Raw genomic sequence first — 22,155 nt, 5'->3', positions numbered from 1 at the left:
AGATACTGTTATTCTGTATTTTTGAATGAATGTAAATATTAGAAAATAGGTACACTCTAACAAATTGTATTAATTAGGAACAAGTTTGAATGTTATTCACTGAAAATACTGTACAAAGAAGCAATAGGAACAACATCGAATTGCATTTCTTAAGTAATTGCGTGAGATCATCTTCTCAAGTGTGAACTGCATACTTAGAATTTCCTTGCTATAATGACCTCTGATTGTGCTTGTTAAAGTATAATAATACCACTTCTCTCTCACCATGCTTTTTTTCTTCAGTAATCAAGGTGATGCCACATCAGTAGCTGCAGTTGAATCCTCTGAATCAGAGGTTTTAGATTTGTCTCCTTCAAAAGCCAAAAATAAAGAATTGCTTCAGATTGTTCAAATTGAGAGCAACACAGGAGGAAAAATTAGTGATACTAATATTAAACTCCCGTAAGTATTTTTTACAGAAGAAATTATAAGATGAAGAGAAATTATGTGTTGAATGTGCATGACACTTTCAAGGGTTACTTTCAGTATGTGTTTCTTTTGCAATTAAGTGAATATGTTAATGGCATATGGAATTCTGTCATTTTTTTATCTTTAGATACTCTAGAAGGGGATATATTATTCCTAGTAAGTTACTGATTATAACAGTACCTTTATAAGACATTAAGTCCTAAGTGTTTTAGCTTTCAGTTTTACCTTTCCTGGATTTTGTAGAACCCAAGCTATTATCCATGTGGTTATTTTTTCTGTCAGTGCACATCCTCATCCTTTGAGATATTTTCATCTTTTTCTGTTTTTTCCCCCCATCAATGTTACATTGTTGTTCTAGCCAACATACGAGAGACCTTCCTCTTTTTTTTTTTTTTTTTTTTTTAAATATTCCAGTTATACTTGTATTGTTTGGACAGTTTTCTAACTAGGTGAGCAGCCTAACACTGTTTTCCTCTGAAATGAAACTATATATTTTATGCCATTTGTTGTTTCCAAGTTGTTAGTTACATGGTACAATTTAGTTATGTCTATAATCCACCTTCCCATTTGCCATTTTGGGGATTTTTTTGTGTTATGTATAATTATGTAACATCACTAGGGGCATGATGAAGGGAAGGAGCAAAGTTTTTGTGGAAGTCTACAATTTTAGACCCTTGAAAATCCTTTGCATGTGATGGTGGTGGGATGTGTGTATGTATGGAGATTTCTCATCCATTTTTGATATATTTATTTATTTATTTGCATGTGGACAGTTAGACCAGTCTGTTGTACTGCATGAATTTAACTAAAAAGGATTTGGGATTTGAAGTAGAATATATAGATAACCTGATATCCATGGAAACTTCTAGTTTCCTTGTTATCCATTCATTTGATTAAAAAGTAGAAACTATGTCTCACTGATCAAAGTGGTTCTCAGAGAGTCTCTTTCATAAAATCTCATGCGTTTAATTATCTTTAAAAAGGACATTTTTTTCTATTCTAAATTTAATGAACACTAAAAAAAGAACATTTTTTCCCATAAAAAAAATAGAGCAGAAAATGTATTACATTTGAAATCATAAATTCACATGCCGTTTTTAAAAAAAAAAGTTATGTCAAATTCACCATGCTATTGTTATGACTATTCTGCTTATTGGGTTTTTCTTGACTTGTATTCCCTTACGTGCATTTTTAAAGGCATTTCAATCACTCTCTTTTATTTCTTCTTTTTTTTTTTTTTCTGGTCAATACTTTTGTCACAATAACACCTTGACTGAGATGGTGTAAGTATCATTATCCATTTTGTACCAATTCGAGAACTGAGAACAGATGTTAAGTAATCTGACTTGGGTCACACAGATATTAAAGGACAGGTTAGGGATTCATTCTACAATCTTATACCTCTTTAAAATGAGACCATAGTTCAGTAGACTATCTCTTTTATAATAACTTTGTTTTTTGCATTATTTTCTGTAATTACATGTCTTTGGCTTCAGATAGTTTGAATGTAGTTTAAATATTAGACTTTTTTTTTTTTTTTTAAAGGGAAGTTGAAAAAACTGATACTGGCAAGCCCAAAGTGAGAGGACGTCCCCTAAGGCCTAAACCCAACTTGTTAAGACCGTCTGGAAAAAAAGCAGAAACTACTGAAAAGGAAATTGAAATAGAGAACAAAAATTTATTTCCAGAACTTCCAGGAAATGTTGAAAAGGTAAGGAATAGGGAGAGACTAAGTTGAAAATAAATGATAAATTTTTTCCCTCAAATGGTTGATTAAACTGCTTGGAGTATGACTTCGGAATAATATTGTATATTTTAAAAACCACTGTGTTATAATTTACGAATCCAAATGATAAAGTTTTCTAGATGAATCACGGTACTTATTCTAATGATAACTACTATTACTGAAGACATTTTTGAAACTCTTTCCTGATAGCAAATGTTTGTCATTTGAATATAAATATCATTTTAGGGAATAACCAAAAATAAATTTAACTACAGCTGATAAACTTGCATAATATTGCTTTTGTGTAAAAATGAATTATGATGGAATTATCATAATTGAATTGAGATGTGCCAACCTTAAAAGAAATATGATATTAGTTGTATAGCTTGTGAAGTTTTTCTGAAAACATTTTTGAAAATACCATTCCAAGAATTTTTTTGAGAAATAGCATCATCATTACCACACCATCTGGAGGATCACACAGAACACTTAGAGTCCAATAGCCTTGGATATTTCCAGGAAATACCACTCTTATTGTGAATATAATTATTAAAATCATCTTCCACCCACTGCTCTCCATTAAGCTATCTAGCTTGTAACTCTGTGTTACTTACACACTGCTTACCTAAGAGGAAACTACCTTGTCAATGTCCACTTGCCTTTCTCATCCCTATCCTTCTCAATTTTTCCCCTCCCATGCCCAATTTGCTTTTCCATAGTGATCAAGCTTCCTTTCATTTCTGGGCTTTCTTTGATTTCTTTTGTCTTTTGGTTCTCACTTATATCTGTCTTGTCCCAAGATATCTCTAAATCGTTGGCCTTTATCTCTTGCACTGGCTAAACTTTCATTTATACTCAGCACCCTCCAACATAATGTGTGTGTGTGTGTCTTAAGTATCTAAACAATCCTTGAAACACTCATACTTTATGTTTAGCAACTGCTGCTGCTTTGAAATGGACATGATTGAATATTCTTTTGACCTGAATAATCGTGGTGACTTTTCTATACTGACCATCAGGACCTTTTTTTGCTTTTCTCAAGGAGTTTAGCATTTGGACCACTGTCTTTTTTTGCTATTCGCTTTCTACCTTTATAGAGGATGTTCCAAAAGCCTTAGTATAGTTTTAAGCTGTTAAAGCTTAATACTCTGTACTTAGGACTTAAACAGTAATATTGATGTTGCCACAAACTTCTGATTCCTCAGTTTTTTCATTTCTTAGGACTTTTTTTTTTTAGCACTTTCATCATGAAGAGGGGTGCTCACAAATTGGATATCATCCTAGGTCAAAAACTCTTGATATTCCTCTTTCTTATTATAACCTTTTATTCTATCTCCTCCTAAACCTTTTTGTGTTGTCTTCATTGTAAACTTCAATCCATCTACCATGTGGTACTTTGTCATGCCTACTTTAACTTGTCTTTTTTCTTTTCCTGTCTTCAGTCCTATAGTTAAACATTTCAGTTGCACACTGTCTTCTAGTTTGATACCAAGTGATCTTTTACTCCCAACACTGCCCATTTCTTTCCCAGCCATGAATTATGCTTACTTTCTTCCTCTTCCTTTCATCTTAAAACCCTTTTATATTATTCTTTACTCTTTTTTCCCTCACTTTCTGATAACAACCCCTGCTGAGGTCCTTTGCATGTGCCCATGATTTCATGATCTCTTCCCATATTCTTTACCAAGTTGCTACCACTATTATTCTTTCTCTTTTCTTCACCATCTCCCTTTCTGTTGGTTCTTTTCCTATGACCTTCAATGCATACAGTTCTCCTCTAACCTTAAAAAAAGAAAACATCAACAAGGTATACCCATACTTTTCATTTTTCCTTTGAAAAACTTGTATGTATTCTCTTACCATCATTTCATTTCTCTTTTTCTTCTCAGTCTTTTTTTTTTTTTTCTTTTTTGACAAGCATTCCAATTGGAGAGAAAAAAAGGAAAAAACAAAACGTATTTTATGGTCATCTTTTGTTTTTATTTGCATTTTTCTAATTATGAATGATTTGGGGCATTTTTTCTTATGGTTATATATATAGTTTAGGTTTCTTCTTCTGAAAGCAAAATTGCCTGTTCATATCCTTTCACCATTTATTAATTGTAAACCTATTCTTCCTCAACTTTTTGTTGAAGTCTCCTGATATCTCATCCTTCAAGTGAAATAACTCTCTTCACTGTTAATTAATGATCTCTTTGTTGCCTATTTCATTGATTTTTTTCATAGTCTTTGTCCTTGTTGACTTCCCTAAAGTATTTGACACTGTTCTTTTCTGATTATTTTTTTTTCTTTTGATTTTTTTGGTAAATTTTATTCTCTTCTCTTTTCTGACTCATTCATAATTATGCCTAAATCTGTCCTGTACTTTCTGAGTACTTACTGAGGGAAAAAAAAAAAGCAAGCAAACATCAACAAAAATGGGGAAAACACATTGCTGTGGTGCAGATTCGGTCCCTGTAGTCCTTTTCCTGGATGCAGATGGCACTCTTCATCATAAGTCTATTGGAATTTGCTTGAATAACTTTGTTGTTGAAAAGAGCCATGTCTAGAGTTGATTATCACGTAATTTTGTTTCTGAGTATAATGTTCTCTTGGTTCTACTCACTTCACTGAGCATCAGTTCATGTAAGTCTCTACAGGCCTTTCTGAAATCATCCTGTTGATCGTTTCTTATAAAACAATATATTCTATTCATAACTTACTCAGCTGTTCCCCATCTGATGGGCATCAACTTAGTTTTCAATTCCTTGCTGCTACTAAAGGACTGCTACAAATATTTTTGCATATCTGGGTCCTTTTTACTGTTTTATGATCTCTTTGGGATACAGACTTATGAACTTCAGTTTTTTACCTATTTGACATTTTAAATTGGATATCCTAGAGCTATCTCTGCCTCATTGTGTACAAAGCAAAATTCATAAATTTCTCCCTTCATTCACTTTTCTTGTAGATTTTCCTGTTTTTGTCAAAGCCATCATCATTCTTTCAGACTCTTAGCTTTATAATCTTGGGTTTATTTTCACCTTTTCATTTTACTTCACCCAAAATATCTAATCATTTGCCAAATTTTGCTAGTTCTTCCTCTACTAAAATTTGCATACCTAGTTTATTCTTTCTTACACAAGTAATTGATCTTCTCAAGTTCACCTCTTCCTTAGTTTATCCTTCACATAGTTGCTAAAATGATTTTTTTTAGGCACCATTTTGACCATTTGTTATTCCCCTTCTCATTAAATTTCAGGGTTCCCTGGTGTCTCTACTTAGTTTTTAAAGTTCTTTACAATCCCATCCTGTCTTTCCAGCCTTATTCTGAATTATTCCTCTTCCCTACATTGTCCTGGCTACCCAGATGAGCTTTCTGTTCCTTACGGCTCTCCTGTCTTTGTACTTTTGTGTTAGTCCTCCCATCTGTCTGGAATGGACTTCCTTCTCACTTTATCTTTTGGAGTGCCTTCATTTCAATATTCATCTCAAATATCACTTTCTATATGTAACCTCATATGAAGACTCCAGCTGTTAGTGCCCTACTTCTGTGACTTGTATTTAGTTATCTTGTATTCTGTTTATATTTATTCAACATATACTTATAGACGTATTAATGTTTTCTTTCTTTGAGTGTAAACTCTTTGAAAATAGTGATTGTTTGATTTTTTTGAATTGGTATCATTAGCCTTTAGCTTAGTGCCTAGAAACATACTAAGTGATTAGTAAATGTTGCTTGAGCAAGCCTCTGAAACTTAGAAGGAAAGTTACATTTGGATATCTTAAGTTCTGGTGCATTTGTTTAAAATGTTATCATCCCATATTATAATGTCAGTTTTTTTTTTTTTTAATACATTTTTATATATTGTATGGGATTTTCTTGTATTTCTTAAGTTTAGCCATTGAATTAAATTTTAAAAGCTTATTTTGGTAAGACTATTAAGTATAAATAAGTTAACATTTTACAATTTTCTAGAATCTCATAGGAAAAGATGAAAGCAGTTCTCTAGGAAAAGATGAAAGCAGTTCTCTTGATATTACTGGAAAGGAGGTCACAGAGAGTCAAGGACCTGAAGCTAACTTTGAGTAAGTATCAGGTAAAATAGTTTTAAAAATTGCATTTAGTAGTAGTGGCGTTATGCATGGAAGATGATTTTTTCATTTTATTTTGTTTTTCAACTAACATGTATTTCTTTTCTTTCCTCCTCTTAATTTAAAAATAAAACAGAAAAAACGAAACCCATGTAACAAATAAGCATAGTCAGGCAAGGCAAATCACTACATTGTTGTTGTCTAAAAATGCAATTTTAATTTCTGATTTTTTTTTTTTGTCTCTACTGGTTTTATTTAAGATATTCAAAGTGTAAATGAATCCAGCTCAATTGAATGTTGAGTACATACCAAAATGACAGTTATTCTTATAGGTTATAAAGCTCCTTTCTTACTGCTGTTGTCAAAGAATACTAAACAAATCCAAATTTAATAAATAGATTAACAACATGGGAATTGTACTGATTTATTTGATTTTAAAAAATGTTTAAAAATTTTAATTTTCAGTTTCAAGTTCTCTTTAGCCTTCTGTTCCTTCCTCTATCTCTTAAGACAATAAATATAGTACTCAGTTTACATAGAAAGTTATGTACACTTAAAAAAAAAAAAAGAAGGAAAAATGTTCTTCAATCTGTACTTATGGTTCATCAGATGTCTCTGGAGGTGGAGATCATTTTTCATCATAGGTCTTTTGGAATTGTTTTAGTTCATAGTATTGGTTAGAATAGCTAAAGTCTTTCACATTTGGTCATCAATACAATATTACTGTTACTGTGTAAAATGTCCTGACTTCCCAAGCTTTTTTGAAGCCATCCTGCTCATTATTCCTTATAATACAAGTAGTATTCCATAACAATCATATATCATAACTTGTTCAGCCATTCCTCAATTGATAGGTATCTGCTCCATATCCAGTTCTTTGCCACAACTAATAAAAGAGCTGTTATAATTATTTTTATGCATAGAGGTCCTTTTTTTTTATTTATCTCTTTGGCGTATAGACTTAATAATAGTATTGCTAGGTGAGAGGGTGTATGCTTCATTTTATAACACTTTGGACATAGTTCCAAATTGTTCTTGAGAATTGATGGACCATTTCACAACTTCACAACAATAACAGCATGAGAATTTTAGAAAGGAGCATTTACTTAAAAAAAAGAGACAGTATCATTCTCTGTATGATCAACAGAAGAATGTATTGTTTCTTATATAACTTAGGGGACTTAGCAATTCACTTCATAATTTTGGGTTTCCTTATCTGTAAAATGAAGGGTTGGACTAGATGATTTTTAGGGCCCTTCCAGCTCTAAATCTGTGATATCTGAGATGAGAAAAAACGATGCCATGTGCATCAAAGGGAGCCAAATAGTAAGTGTGCACTTCATTGAGGAATAAACATTTATGTTGTGCCTGCTGTGTACCAGACATGGTGCTAAATGCTTTATACATTCTCATTTGATCCACTTAGTGACCTTATGAGATAGGTGCTGTTATTATCCACATTTTGCAATTCAGAAAACTCGGGCAAGCAGGTTAAATTACTTACTCAGGATCATACAACTAATGAGTGTCTTGAGCATGTTTGAAACTCGGGTCTTCCTCATTCTAGACTGAGCACTTTGTCCACTTTGTCACCAGGTGCTTTTCCTCTCACTGTATTACTATAGTTTGAGTATTATATGATCAGGAACTAAGAAGCAATGATATCACACTTATAAGTGCTTATTAGATCCATTGAGATGTATAAAAATTCACTTTGTAAACAAACTCAGTTGCTTAAAAAAACAAAAACTTATTTCCCCCCAAAACACTTACTTTTTTTCAATTCTATGTAAAAAGTTTTTCACCTTTTTTCAACATTTTGAGTTCCAAATTCTCTGCTTTGCGTCCCCTCCTTCCTCATTGAGAAGCAATACAAAACAATTTGTATTGATTATATATATATGCAGCCTTGCAAAACATGTTTCTATATTAATCATCTTGTGAAAAAAAAACAGACTAAGAAAAATAAAATGAAAAGTATGCTTTGATTTGCATTTAGGCTTCTTCAGTTCTCTCTCTGGAGGTGGATAGCATTTTTCATCATGAGTCCTTGGAATTGTCTTGAATTATTGTAATTCTGAGAATAGCTAAGTCATTCACTGTTTTAACATCACACAATATTGCTCTCACTGTTTACACTGTTCTCCTGGTTTTCAACACTTCACTTTGCATGTTCATGTAAAATCAAGTTGTTCTGAAACCATCCTGCTCATTGTGATGAAATACTACTTACTGTACTGTATGTAAGAAACAATCGTGTACCCACTTTGTTCAGCCATTTCCTCAGTTAATAGACAGTCCTTACTTTCCAGTTCTTTGTTACTGCAAAAAAACTCCTTTTTTTTTGGTACATTTAATTCCTTTTTCTTTCATTTATTTATTTTTTATTTCTTTGGGATACTGCTGGGTCAAAGGGTATATAGTTTAGCCCTCAGAGCAAATTTCTGAATATGCTTTAAAGATCAGATTGTTTAAAATTCCACCAACAATGCTTTAGTATCCCAGTTTTCTTACATCCCCTCCAAACAGCCAACATTTTCCTTTTTGTCATATTAGCCAAACTAATAGGTGTGAGGTGGTGGTACCTTAGGGTTGTTTTAATTTACATTTCTCTAATCAGTAGTGATTTAGAGCATTTTTTCATATGATTTGCTTTGATTTCTTCCTCTGAAAATTGCTTGTTCACATTCTTTGATTATTTGTCAATTAGGGAAGTACTGTTATAAATTTGACTTTATCTCTCTATATATTTGAGAAGTGAAACTTTTATTACAGAAACTTTCAGCTGCTTTTGCTTTTTGATAACTGTTTAATTCATTCATAAATATCCTTGCCTGCTAGAATAATTCACTCCCAACATATTCCTTTTCTTCTATCTTCTTTCTTTCCCCTTGTGTTATTTCTCTTTCCCTCTATTTTTGTCTTATAGAAGTTTAATGGAGTGCCTAAAAGATGACAAGAAGTTTGTGTTTACATTTCTAACTTTACAATTGATAATAATAAAAAATTTAATAAATTTACAAATGGTATTTAAGAAAATATTTCACAAAGTGAGTTATATTCCATCTTGTCTTAGTAATTCTCATATAGTAAAATGCTAAATAACAGATCATGTGTTAGAAAGAAGACATCCTTTATTTTATCCCTTTTTTTTTTTTTGCCCCAGTGAAACAGGTGGTTTACAAGAAACTAATAAGGCAAGTACTTTAAGATCACCGAGATTAATGAAGGGTCGAATGCAGAGACCAAAACCACATGTAGTTGACCAGAAAGAAGTACTGGCATCAGAAGACAAAATTGGAACTAAGGACGAAAAGGAGAAAAATGAGTCCAGTGTCACCAAAGATGTAAGTATTGTCTTTATTTCCAATATAAAAAAAAATCCTTGGATTCTAAATCAAATCTAATTGTTAACTGTATGATACATAAAGCCAAAATCCTGTGATAAGCAGATTTCCCAAGTGTAAAAAAAAAAAAAAAGGGAACCTTAATTTAAAATTATCTGAATTTTGAAGAGATCTACTTTATGGATATTCTGTAGCCAGTCTTTTGTTTTTTTCCCCTCAATAATATTTTGTTCTTTCAAACACATATAAAGATTTTTGTAAGATTTTGTGTTACCAGTTTTTCTCCCTTCTCCAAGACAGCAAGCAGTCTGATAGAGGTTAAACATGTACAATCCTTTTAAACACATTTCCATATTTATCATATTGTACAAGAAAAATATGACCAAAAGGGAAAAAACCACAAGAAAGAAAAGGGGAATACACAAAATATGTAAAAATACTATGATTCAGTATACTGTTTCTGTAATTTTCTCTTTGGATGCAGATGGCATTTTCCATTCCAAGTCTATTGGAATTATCTTGAATCACCACATTATTGAGAAGAGCCAAGTCCATCACAAATGATTATCCCATAATTTTGCTGTTATTGTGTACAATGTGCTCTTGCTTCTGTTCACTTCACTCAGCATCAATTATTTCCAGGCTTTTCTGAACTCAGCTCACTTATCATTTCTTACAGAACAATAATATTCCATAACATTCATATACCTAACTTATTCAACCATTCCCCAAATGATGAGCATCCACTCAGTTTCCTATTCTTTGCCACTATAAAAATGGCTGATATAAACATTTTGGGGCACATGTGGGGCACATTTCCTATTCTCTCTTTTATGATATATTTGGGATACAGACCTAGTAGTTGTGGCCCATCCTTTAATTCTTGAAATTCCATGGCTTCTCCCAAGACCTCTCATTTAAACAACTCTTGCTTTCTACTTCCTTTTCCTTTTCAATTCTGCCTCAGCAGAAAGTATTTCTTTAGAAAATGAATAATTTTTAATATTTACCTATGTACAATATTACTTAAAAAGGTAAATACTTTTGCTTTTTGGAGTACATTATGAATTTTGGTTCTTTGACATAACTGACTGATAATTTTCTGTGTTTATAGCAAATATAAAGTAATCCATATCAGTCTATATCTTTATGTCTCTGAATTTTTTTTTTCTGAAGCAATTGGGGTTAAGTGACTTGCCTAGGGTCACACAGGTAGGAAGTGTTAAGTATGTGAGACCAGATTTGAACCCAGGTCCTCCTGACTTCAGGGCTGATGCTCAATCCACTCTGCCACCTAGCTGCCCCCCTCTGAATTTTATTAAGAAGACTTTGGGATCTAATTTTAGATTTATATTGAATAGCATAACCTTTCAATAAACTTGAAATTAGATATTTTATACATAATATAAGAAAGTCTTAATGCATTTTTAAGCTGTAATAACTTTGTTAGTATTACAGAGTTTTATAAAAATGACATTTGAAAGGTTAGTTATTAAAAATATAAAATATTTGTGTTTCTGATTAAAATCTGAAGTAACCAGTTTTGTGCTATAGTCATTTTCAGATTTCTTAAAAACTTTCATTAGTTGCTTCTCACTGACTGAAAGCTTTACATTTGTAATCCTGACCTTAACATCGTGCAGAAATGAGGTTTTGATGCAACACAACAGTTTTGATGTAATCTCCACAACAAAAATCTAATGGATATAGTGATAAGTGATTAGTGGCCACGCAACAAGAACTATGCTATGACTTTTGGGACACCTTGTTCAGCTCTCAGTGTAGGAACACTGCTGACAGTTTGGAAAAGAAAAAGAAAACCTGGGACAAAACAAGTGTGGCTGTTTGAGTTATTCCTAAGTTGGTCAGTATATAAGACTGACTGTTAATGTTCTGCGAGTGATATTTATTGTCTAAAATTTTATGTTCCCTGCTGTTACTATTTTTGTTTTATTTTTGAGAGGCAATTGAGACTAAGTGATTTTTCCAGGGTCACAAAGCTAGTAACTGTTAAGTATTTGAGGCTGGATTTGAACTCAGGTCCTCCTGACTCTAGGTCTGGTGCTCTGTCCACTGCACTCTGCTGCTGTTATTTTGAAAAACTGGTAGAACTTAAGTTTTTTAAAAGTGAATTATAATATTTCCCTTATGGGCAGTCTAATTAATTTTTCTCTGATGGTCCCTGATAGATTCTTTACTTGTATTATCTAGTCTTGTTGTCTTGCTCATAGCATCTATTATTCTATTTAATATATAGTGGGCATTCAGCAAATGTCATTGATGTGACACCAAAGTCTGAAATCAATGATAACTGTGAGACCTATGTGCAAATGTCATATTTGCATTTATGTTGATGTTTTTATAGTTGTCAGTCAACAAGACTAGTTACATATAATAGTCATTATTAGTACCATAATATTAGAGTTAAGGGACACATTCTTCCCTTTATTAATAAGTAAAACATAATTGTGCTTTGTGAACAATAAACTGTATTTTAGGAAATGTCTTTTGTATTAAAATCAATCATGTAAGTATATTTAAAGTAATAAATGAAAATAATCTATACCTTTCTTATTAGCAGATTTTAGTATCTTTGGTTTTCAGAGACCCATTGGGAGTGTTGTAATGATTCCTTATGACTCATGAGAATCTCAGTGACATATATTGTAGCAATGTCTGACCATATACATTATCATATTTATCCCTAATTGACTAATATACTGAAGAGAAGATACTGAATGAAGAAGTATTTGGAAAGATAATTTTGAGAATCATGGGATAATATTGTAGCAACTTTTTGTGTGTTAATAAAAAGGGGGAAAGAATGGGTTCTTAGAGATGTGAAAATAAAACAAAAAGGAAATCAAGGCATATAAAGTGTTATCAGCTATTTGATACAGATATTGAAAGGATAAAATTTAAGGAATTGTGTTGAAATTTTATTTATAAATATGATACCTTAACCTTTTTTTCTCTAGAAGTACAATAGATTGGACTTTCAAATGAAGTTCCTTTCTCCACTGGGTATATTTCTTCCTCCGCTGAAATTCTACTCTTGATGCTTTTTTGTGATACAGTGCTTATATATTCTCAGAGGCTATCTCAGTAATAAGTACTAGCATATTCTTCCAAAATAGACTTCCCTTACAAACCTAATGACATGTTTTGTTTGGCATATGAACCTGAGCATAGCTAAATTCAGAAAGATTCATTATTTGAAGGTTCATTTCCAGACAATGGATTTTTTAGTTATAGACATAAGAAGCTTTACTGTTGTGTGGAGGGATCATTAATAGAGGAATTACCCACACCAATAAAAACTTTTGAATTATTGGAGTACCATGTGCGTTTCTTAGAGTAACATTTATTATGAAATGTATAAGATGTTTCCTATTTTTTATTCTGAAGGCCCAAGTAGAAACAGAAGATCAGTCATTCAGCAAATTAGATGTTGGGAACAATAGTTCACAGAATGAAAAAGAAGATGAATTTTCTCAGAAGTCAAAAACAAATGAGCCTGAGAGCCTTAAAGAAAATCAGAGGTAAGTGTATCAGCAGGAATGATACAATTTTGTCTTTGTACTCCCAAGTCCTAGCAGCACAGGACCTGCTTAATAAATGCTTCTAAGTTAATTGTCATTGAAAATGTTATGTTTACACATGCTAATTTGTCCAAAGCTTAGCTGGAAGGCCTGAATGGACATTCCATTTCTTAGAACATCTGTGTTTATAGGGAAGATGTAGGAAATTCTTCATACTTACTCATGAGAAAGTGTGGAAACCTACTATTTTAAATTTTTAGAAGTTTGAAAGAATTTAATATTTTTTTTAACATTAAGTTTTATATTCTGGACTGGTTTTATTAAATTAGTGTTTCTATAAGGTTTCTTCTATATACCTTGTGTGATAAAAGGTTTTTAACAGTGGTGAAAATTCTGCTTAGCCTTTCCCATAAGCATTATAAAGATAGGAATTAGAATTTTTCCTTGAATTCATAGAGGTAAATGTTTATTCATGAATGGATTGCATGATTGATGAAGAAAACTTCCTTGAATTCTTATTTGTCCTGTATTTATTTATTTATCAATTTTTAAAATATCTTTTATTTTTATATCACTTTTACTTCCAAGTATATCCCTTCTCCTTAATCAGGGAAATAATAGATATTCCTTGTAACAAAGAATTTTTTCTTTTTTCTTTTTTTTTTTTTTTTTTGCTGAGGTAGTTGGAGGTTAAGTGACTTGCCCAGGGTCACACAGAAAGGAAGTGTTAAGTGTCTGAGGCCAGATTTGAACTCAGGTCCTCCTGACTTCAGGACATAACAAAGAATTTTAAAAGAGGAAAAAAAGCTGTTTGGCAAAATCAACAAACACATTAATACACTTTGACATAATATATGCTTTCTATACCACCAGTCCCCTGTTTATGCAAATAAGGGAGAAGTTCATTTTTAAGAAAGTATTTTTACTTTTCATTCACATTATTGTTGTCATTGTGCATGTTGTTTTTCTGTTTCTGGTTATTTCAGTTTGTAATTCTTTTTTTTTGGCTTTTCTATATGCTTCATAATTGTTTCTTTAAATTAAATTTTATTTTTTTAGTTAGTATCTGCCAGGGGCAGCTAGGTGGCACAGTGGATAGAGCACCAGCCTTGAAGTCAGGAGGACCCAAGTTCAAATTTGGTCTCAGACATTTAACACCTCTTAGCTATGTGACCCCAGGCAAGTCACTTAACCCTAATTGCCTCAGCCAAAAAAAAAAAATCTTCCTTTTCTCATCCTCATGGTCCTCCTTCTGCCTTTAACCCTATGGAAAAAGAAAGAAAAACAAAGGTTTTGTAATAATTAAAACAAATTTTCACATTGGCCACATCCAGATAATATATATCTCAGTTTGCATTGAATCCATCACTTCTCTGTTAGGAAATAGGGTAGCATGTTTTATCATGAGACTTTTAGAATTGTGATTGGTCATTGCATTGATCAGTTTTTAATCTTTCATAGTTTGTTTTTGCAATATTATTATAAAAATTGTTCTCTTGGCTTTACTCATTTCATTTTGCATCAATTCATACAGACATTCTTAGATTTGTTTGAAATGATCATATTTATCGTTTCTTACAATATGGCAATAGTCTGTTCCATTCATATACTATAATTTGTTTAACTCTTCCTCAATTGTTGAATATCTACATTATTTCCAGTTTTTCACCTCTGCAAAGAGCATTATGCTATAAATAAAATTGATATGGATGCTTTTATTTCTTATATCCATTTCTTGGGTTTCATGCATAACAGTGGGTGGGATGGAGTCAAAAGATGTTTTAGATCAGGTGATTTGATAATTTAGATTCAGTACTGGGACAAATGATCTACACATAGGTCAAATCACTAGTAAACAAAGTGGGATTGATTTACTTAGCTTGTAACAGAAGTGTTATTAAGGGTAGCTAGATGGCACAGTGGATAAAGTTCTGGGCCTGGCATCAGGAAGATTCATCTTCATAAGTTCAAATCTGGCCTTAGACTAAAAAAAAACAAAAAACTACAACATACTGGTTGTATGGCCCAGTGCAAATCATTTCACTCTGTTTGCTTCAGTTTTTTCATCTGTAAAATGAGCTGGAGAAGGAAATGGCAAATCATTGTAATATACCTGCCAAGGAAATTCTAAATAAGAGCAAGGACAGATGAACACTGCTGAAAAATGGCTCAACCACAACTGGAGAAGGTTATTCAAAAGTGTAGTCATTAAAATTATCTCAAATTCTGCTGAGCAGTTTCCTTGCCTGTTTGGTCCATTGTGACCTACTGGACAAATGTCTGAGAATTATCTTACCCTCACTCTTGAGTTTCATTTAATTGGTAAAAAGTAATGCTAATAGTCAGAGATCATAGTTTACTCATCCACTCGGTTTAAAGAAATGTTTCAGTACTTTGAAAGGAAAAATTGTCCTAATCTGCATTTTGGGTTAGGGGTTAAGATATTACTTTTACCATGAACATTATGGACGTTTTAATCACTTAATAATTTCACTTAATTATTTTCCAATATGATTGAACCAATTTCTTGGTCACCAACAGTAAAATAGAGTGTCCATAATTATAAACATTGACAAGTTACATCTTGGTTTCTGTTTTAAACTTAGTTCTATTAGTCTAAGAGGTACTGCTACTTCTTTCTTAGTACGAAGATATGTATTGGGGGGAATCCTCAGAAAAAGTTTGTTATTAATTATCATCCTTTTCACTCTATGCAGTAGCTTTATTTATTGACTTTTTGTTGTCCCCAATATACTTAAAAAGATGTTATACTTAGCCCTCTCAACTTTTTTACTTTTTTTTTTAAGTCAGTCTTTTGTTTATATCACATTCATTTCATTCCTTTTTTTTTTTTTTGTGAGACAATTGATGTTAAATGACTTGGACAGGGTCACAAAGCTAGGAATATTAAGTTATCATATTCATTTCCCAAAAACAAAGATAGGAAAATAAAACAGTTCAGCAAATCCAAGAAATAAAACATTAGTCATATCTGACAGTATTCTTTTTTTTCCTTAATTAAAAAAAATTTCAATGTAACACCAAATATAAATAATATATAATATGTATGTATATACACATGTATATCTCTATATATGAAACAAAACAGAAAAGAGTAATATATGTAATCCTTCAAGTTTACGTAATGTATAGCTTGCTTTTCATTTTAGTTATATAATTTAACATATAGTTTTAAATCTATCTTATTTGTCTATGCTTCCTTTTAGGCTTCCCTTTCTGTAATTAAGAAACAGTGATAGTTTCTTAACTTTATTTTCAAGAACAAAGTTTGGTTGGTCTTATAATTACACAGAATTCAATTGGTGTTTTTGTTCTTTTTGTTTGCATTATTGTTGAAGTAATTGCATTTTGTTTTCCTGGTTCTGCTTATTTTGTTTTGCTTCAGATCATGCTCTTCAGAATTGTTTTTGCTATTTGTCCAGCATCATTCTTCAGTCTGGGTACCTATTTCATTTCCAGTTTTTGATAAATATAAAAAGTGTTTCATTGTAGGTATATTTTAAAAATCTCATTTGATCAGTGAACTGAGTAGCTACATCTTTGTGGTGTCTGTGGATAACTTCCCTTTGTCATTCTTCATTGCAATTACTTGTATTTCAAAACAGAATTTTATCTCTGAGATAGCCTACTACTATTTTGACAATTATATTAACAGAATTATAGGGCTTAGTATCCATTACTTTTATTCAAACTGAACAGTTTGCAATCTCTTTTTCCAAAATCTGTACTGCATACATGTCAAACTCTGCAGAGTTTTCTCTTCCTTTTGATCTTTGATCTCATCAATTTTTTTTCCCCCCAAATCTACACTGGTTGAAACCCATCTTCATCTTCTCATGATATGTGACTGATCAAAGATAGCACCATAATCTAAAAAAAGATCCTCTAAACCCTTAGATCGTGCTAATGAAGGTCCTTTACTTTTTTTTTTTCTGTGACAATCTTTTACCAACTATATCCTCTTGAAAAAAAGTTAGGATTACTCTGAATCTCTTCAGATTTTTTCCTTCTTTGTTTTTCTTTTAAATTCTCTTGTCATTCTGTCAAGGTATATAATCTAGAGAATGATCTAGAGAATGTAAAGATGTTCCCCCTAAACTTTAACCCATTTTCCCACCCTGCATATGGCACACATGTATTTATTTATTTTCTTGTCATTACAGGAAGCAGAAATAGCATAATTTCTGTACATCACTGGACCATTCCTATTTGCTGATATTGTGATTTTCTTTTGGGGTGGCTTGTGTTAATTTTCAGGATTATAATACTGAAAAGAGGCAGCTCACTATCATCTTGTTGGTTTTTCTATGATCTTATCTAGATCAGCTTTAAGTACTTACTGGTTTTGTTATTTACTGTTTTCTCATAAGATGAAATATTTCTTTTCCTTTCCTTCCTGAGGTTTCTGTATATTCTAGCACAATTCCTTAAGTACTATAACTTTCACTAAAAGAATGAAAAGTTTGTTTATGATTTTGCATTGTTTTTGACAGTCTGCAAGATGGCAATAAATCAGATACACTCATACAAAGACCATTAAGGAGAACACGATTTCAGAAGCCAAGACCTAACATAGGAAGAGCTGCTGGAAGAAGTGAAATTAGAATAGGGGAAAAGGCACCCAAGGAAAGTGTTACTAAGAAAATAGAGTCAGATTTGCTTCAAACTGATGCTGAATTCAGTTCTCTTCCCTTCCCAGATGTAAGTTTTATGCATTTTTCTTTATTAAGAATATTTTTAGTTATTTTTTCAGAGAAGTTATTAGCGGACATAATATGGTCTTTAGGTATGCACTGTAGCAGAAATTAATGCTATAAATTACTTTGGATAGGCCAGTTTCTTTCATGATCCCAGTTAATCTCATATGTAAACAGAGAAAATTGGTCTAAGACAGCATCTGAAAGACTCTAAACATTTCCTGATTTGAGATTTTATCATACCTCAAGGTTATCATTTGTTTTGTAAGTTATCATTCTGTATTATTGTAGATATGTAGATGATATCCCTTCAAGGTGATGCTTCTAAATATGATAATATTGTAGATATAAGATGTAAGATGTATAGAAAATTAGAATGAATCTGTTCTTATAGGATATTTCTGAGGATTCATTTTTAAACTAATACTAACCCACTATTTGATTCTTTGATGTTTGAAAAAAATTTTTCCTTTTACTTGAGGGTTCTGGTTGCATTAATTGATGTTCCATTATTTTTAAGACATTTGATTAGTGATCACTTTCTAATATATCTTATCTGTTAGATTTCTGAGTTTTAATAAGTAGCCTAAGGAATAGAAGATTTTAACATAAAAGTAGCTAGGAAGAATTCACAATTTCAGAATTTTTTTATCTGAGATAAAGATTTGACAGGGCTTCATAAAAATGTATTGGTTATAGAGTTACTTGAGGAAATTCTAGACACTTGAAACAATGCTTGTGCATTAGTTGATTATTATATGTCATTTTTAGATCATAAACTGTAGAGTACCACTTCCTGTTGAAGCATTTGAAAAAGAAATACCTTCTCAAAAGGAGATCTCAAATCCAGTAATTCCTCTGAAGCCTTCTGGCATATCTTTTGTAGAAGGAGATGAAGAAGATAAGGAAACACAATTTACAACTGAAGTGGAGCAAGTTTCAGATGTTGTCAAAAGGTATCTAAGTGGATATATTTATAAGAGGAAGAAAAAAAATTGTTGATAATTGATAGTAATTTAGATAGGTTTTCTGATGCTCTAGGAGAGAAAAACAAAATTTAAGAATGCCATAACAAAAGGGAAACCAAGAAAATAATGCTAAATTATTAGATGATGATCTGGGGATCAAATGACTCAAAAGGGACACAATTTTATTAACTTAGAGCTCATCTCAGCTCTTGATGAAAAGAAGTAACTGTAAAATCAGGGATACAAGAATAAAAAGGGAGGAATAAATTAAAAACATTTAATATATTCAACATAAAATACCTACTGTATTCAGAGCACTGAGCTAAGGGAGGAATAAATTAAAAACATTTAATATATTCAACATAAAATACCTACTGTATTCAGAGCACTGAGCTAAGCAATGTAGGAAATACAAAGTTTAAATAAGATAAAACACTGTCTTATAGAAGATCTGGTAATGTTTGTCTTCTCTTTTTCTCATCATCTCAAAGTCCCTTAATAAAATCTCTCCTTTCCTCTAATCTCTGATAATAAGGTAGCTCTTTCTGCCAGGATAACCTCTCCTCTCTAATGTGCCCTTGATCCCCTCTTCTTTGATCTTTTCCAGCATATTATTCTGTCTTTCTTCTCTGAGATTCTTCTGTCCTTCTTTCTCATCTTCAGTGTCTCTCCTGCCTTTTTTCCCTACTATCTTCAAACTTGTTCAGCCTTCTTCATCTTTCAGAAACCTTTACTAAGTCCTCTAGTTCCTTAAATATGTTATCCTCTATCCCTATTTCCTTTTTCAGATACATTCCTCAAAAACTTGTCTAAACACATTGTCTCCTCTTCCCTTGTACTTCAGCTTATCCCACAACCCTTTGTTGAAGTCTCTTCTGTCCTCATTACTCGAATGAAACTTTTTCTCCGTAGTTAACAAGAATTTCTTAATTGCCAAATCTGGTGTTTTTTCTCAGTCCAGGTTGAAAAAAATGAAATAGAGTGATTCTCAAAGAATAAGGATTATGGAACTACAGTAGTAAAATAAAAAAGGAAGAAAAAAACCAAAATTGAACAGCTTCCTTAGGCACAAGAATAAGCTTGGAGAATTTGATAGTTATGGGAGAAGAGGGAGCTAGCAAGGCAAAGCTTATTAGGTGTGGAAAAATACTCTTTAAGTGTTTAAGTAATGCAAATTTTATTTCATTGATGAGACTCTTATGATACATGGTTGTGTCCTAGCTTAAAACCCCAATTTGTTGACATACCAATACTATTTACATACATACAAGTGCTCTCTCCATACTGTCACCTTTTCTCACAAATATTAATAATTTCTCTTTGACGCTTAAATGGCTGCTTTTAAACCAGGGCCCCTTTCTAACTGTAGGTAGAAAAGAATTTGCTTTTAAGTTTCTTTTGTAGCATTAACTACTTTCTTATGTTTAATATTATTCTTCTCAAAAGCAAATGTTCTCAAGATGAAAAGCTCCCTGTAGTTAAAAAAAACCCTTTTGTGAGAAGTCGATTCAAGAGACCAAGACCAAACTTAGGAAGAGCAGTTGAAAAAAGTGGAGTTCTTGAAGCAGAAAAATGTGAGTTATTGGAGAAAAAGGAAACAGGAAAATTGGAGATTATGATTCAACATGATCATAAACAGGATGCCATCTTCCCCCATCAAGAAGATGCCTTTCTTCTTCAAGTTAATTCTTCCTCCTGTCAAGATGATTCCTCCCCAACTAAAGTCACTGCCTCTTCCCCCCAAGTTGATGCCTGCTCCCCTAAAGATGATTCCATTTCTCCTCAGAGTGATTCCATACCCCCTCAGATATCTTCCTCCCCCTCTCAACTTGTTGCCTTCCCACTTCAAGACAGTGCTTCTCCCCTTCAAGATGATGCCTGCCTTCAAGGCAAAAGCTCTCCACTTCAAGACGAAGCCTTTCCCCTTCAAGACAATGCTTCTCCCCTACATGGTGAAGCCTCCTCACTTCAAGATGTAGCCTTCCCACTTCAACAAAATGCTTCCTTCCTTCAAAATGATTCCTTCCCTCTTCAAGATGATTCTTCCTCCCTTCATGATGAGGCCTCCTGTCTTCAAGGTGATGCTTCCTCACTTAAAGGCACTGGCTCCCTTCAAGGTGATGCTTTGTCCCTGCAAGGTGAAACTTCCTCCCTTCATGATGAGGCCTCCTTCCTTCAAGGTGAAGCTTCCTCCCTTCATGATGAGGCCTCCTCCCTTCAAGGTGATGCTTTGTCCCTTCATGATAAAGCCTTCTCTCTTCAAGGTGATGCTTTATCCATTCAAGGTGAATCCTCCTTCCTTCAATGTGATGCTTCGTCCATTCAAGCTCATGCTTCCTCCTTTCAAGGTGATGCTTCCTCCCTTCAAGGTGATACTTCCTCTCTTCATGATGAAGCCTCCTCATTTAAAGACAATGCCTTCTCCCTTCAAGGTGAAGTTTCATCCCTTCATGATGAGGCCTCCCCTCTTCAAAGTGAAGCCTCCCCTTTTCAAGGTGATATCTCCTCTCAAGAGGATGCCTTATCCCTTCAAGTTGGTGCTTTTCCTGATCAAACCTATGCTTCCTCTCCTCCTCAGTTGACTGCTTCTTCTCTTCAAGTCGTTGACTCCCCCCATCAAGATGATGTGTCTCTCTCTCAAACTAATCCCTCTCCCCCTCAAATGACTGCCTCCCCCACTCGAGATGATACCTCCCCCTTTCAGGTTTATGTCTCCCCCTTTCAAGTCAATACTTCCCCCCTTCAAGTTGCTGCTTCCTCCCTTCAAGTCAGTGCCTCCCCCACCCAAGTTGTTGCCTTCTCTCCTGAAGATGAAGTCTCCCCTGTTCAAGTTACTGCTTCCTGCCCTCAATATGATGCCCTTCCCATTCAGGACATCAACCACCCTTGTCAAAATGTAAGTGATTCTACTTAATATTTTAAGTATTTTTGGAAACTTTTAGTCACAAGCATAACTAATTATGACTAGCTATAGGTAATTAGGCTCTTGAAATTAGTCACCTCAGGATTTCTGCACATGGTTTTTGCCTTCCCATTATTTGTTCTTTGAGTTAAACCACATAACTTAAGGTATAAACATTTAGGAGTCATAATCACAGACAATCATAGACAAGAACATGGAAAGAGCTTATTGTGAAGTTGGCAAGCCTAGGTTCTTGACCAGTCTTTTTCATTAACACTATATTGATTTCACATTTACAACTCTCTGATTCAATTTCTTCATCTGAACATGGTAATAATAGTATCTTAACTTGTCTCACTGGGTTGTTGGACAATGTCAGATAGTGGAAGTAAAAATACTGTATAAAAAGT

General features: G+C 32.9%; 1 protein-coding gene across 2 annotated transcripts in view; it reads left to right on the top strand.

Annotated features, from left to right (window-relative positions):
• The window catches only part of BDP1 (B double prime 1, subunit of RNA polymerase III transcription initiation factor IIIB), an 89,240-nt gene that overhangs the window by 35,010 nt on the left and 32,075 nt on the right, over positions 1-22,155 (top strand). For both annotated transcript variants that reach the window (XM_031966806.1, XM_023495817.2), the window contains exons 12-19: positions 283-441; positions 2,014-2,179; positions 6,153-6,262; positions 9,435-9,615; positions 13,024-13,157; positions 17,672-17,879; positions 18,647-18,831; positions 20,290-21,739. In XM_031966806.1, the coding sequence (XP_031822666.1) occupies positions 283-441; positions 2,014-2,179; positions 6,153-6,262; positions 9,435-9,615; positions 13,024-13,157; positions 17,672-17,879; positions 18,647-18,831; positions 20,290-21,739 (2,593 nt within the window). The remainder of the gene's footprint in view (positions 1-282; positions 442-2,013; positions 2,180-6,152; positions 6,263-9,434; positions 9,616-13,023; positions 13,158-17,671; positions 17,880-18,646; positions 18,832-20,289; positions 21,740-22,155) is intronic.

Source organism: Sarcophilus harrisii, chromosome 1, assembly GCF_902635505.1.
Source record: "Sarcophilus harrisii chromosome 1, mSarHar1.11, whole genome shotgun sequence".
In the NCBI taxonomy this organism is placed as follows: Eukaryota; Metazoa; Chordata; class Mammalia; order Dasyuromorphia; family Dasyuridae; genus Sarcophilus; species Sarcophilus harrisii.
The sequence above is the reverse complement of the archived record's forward strand: the minus strand, read 5'-3'. Positions and strand labels throughout refer to the sequence as shown.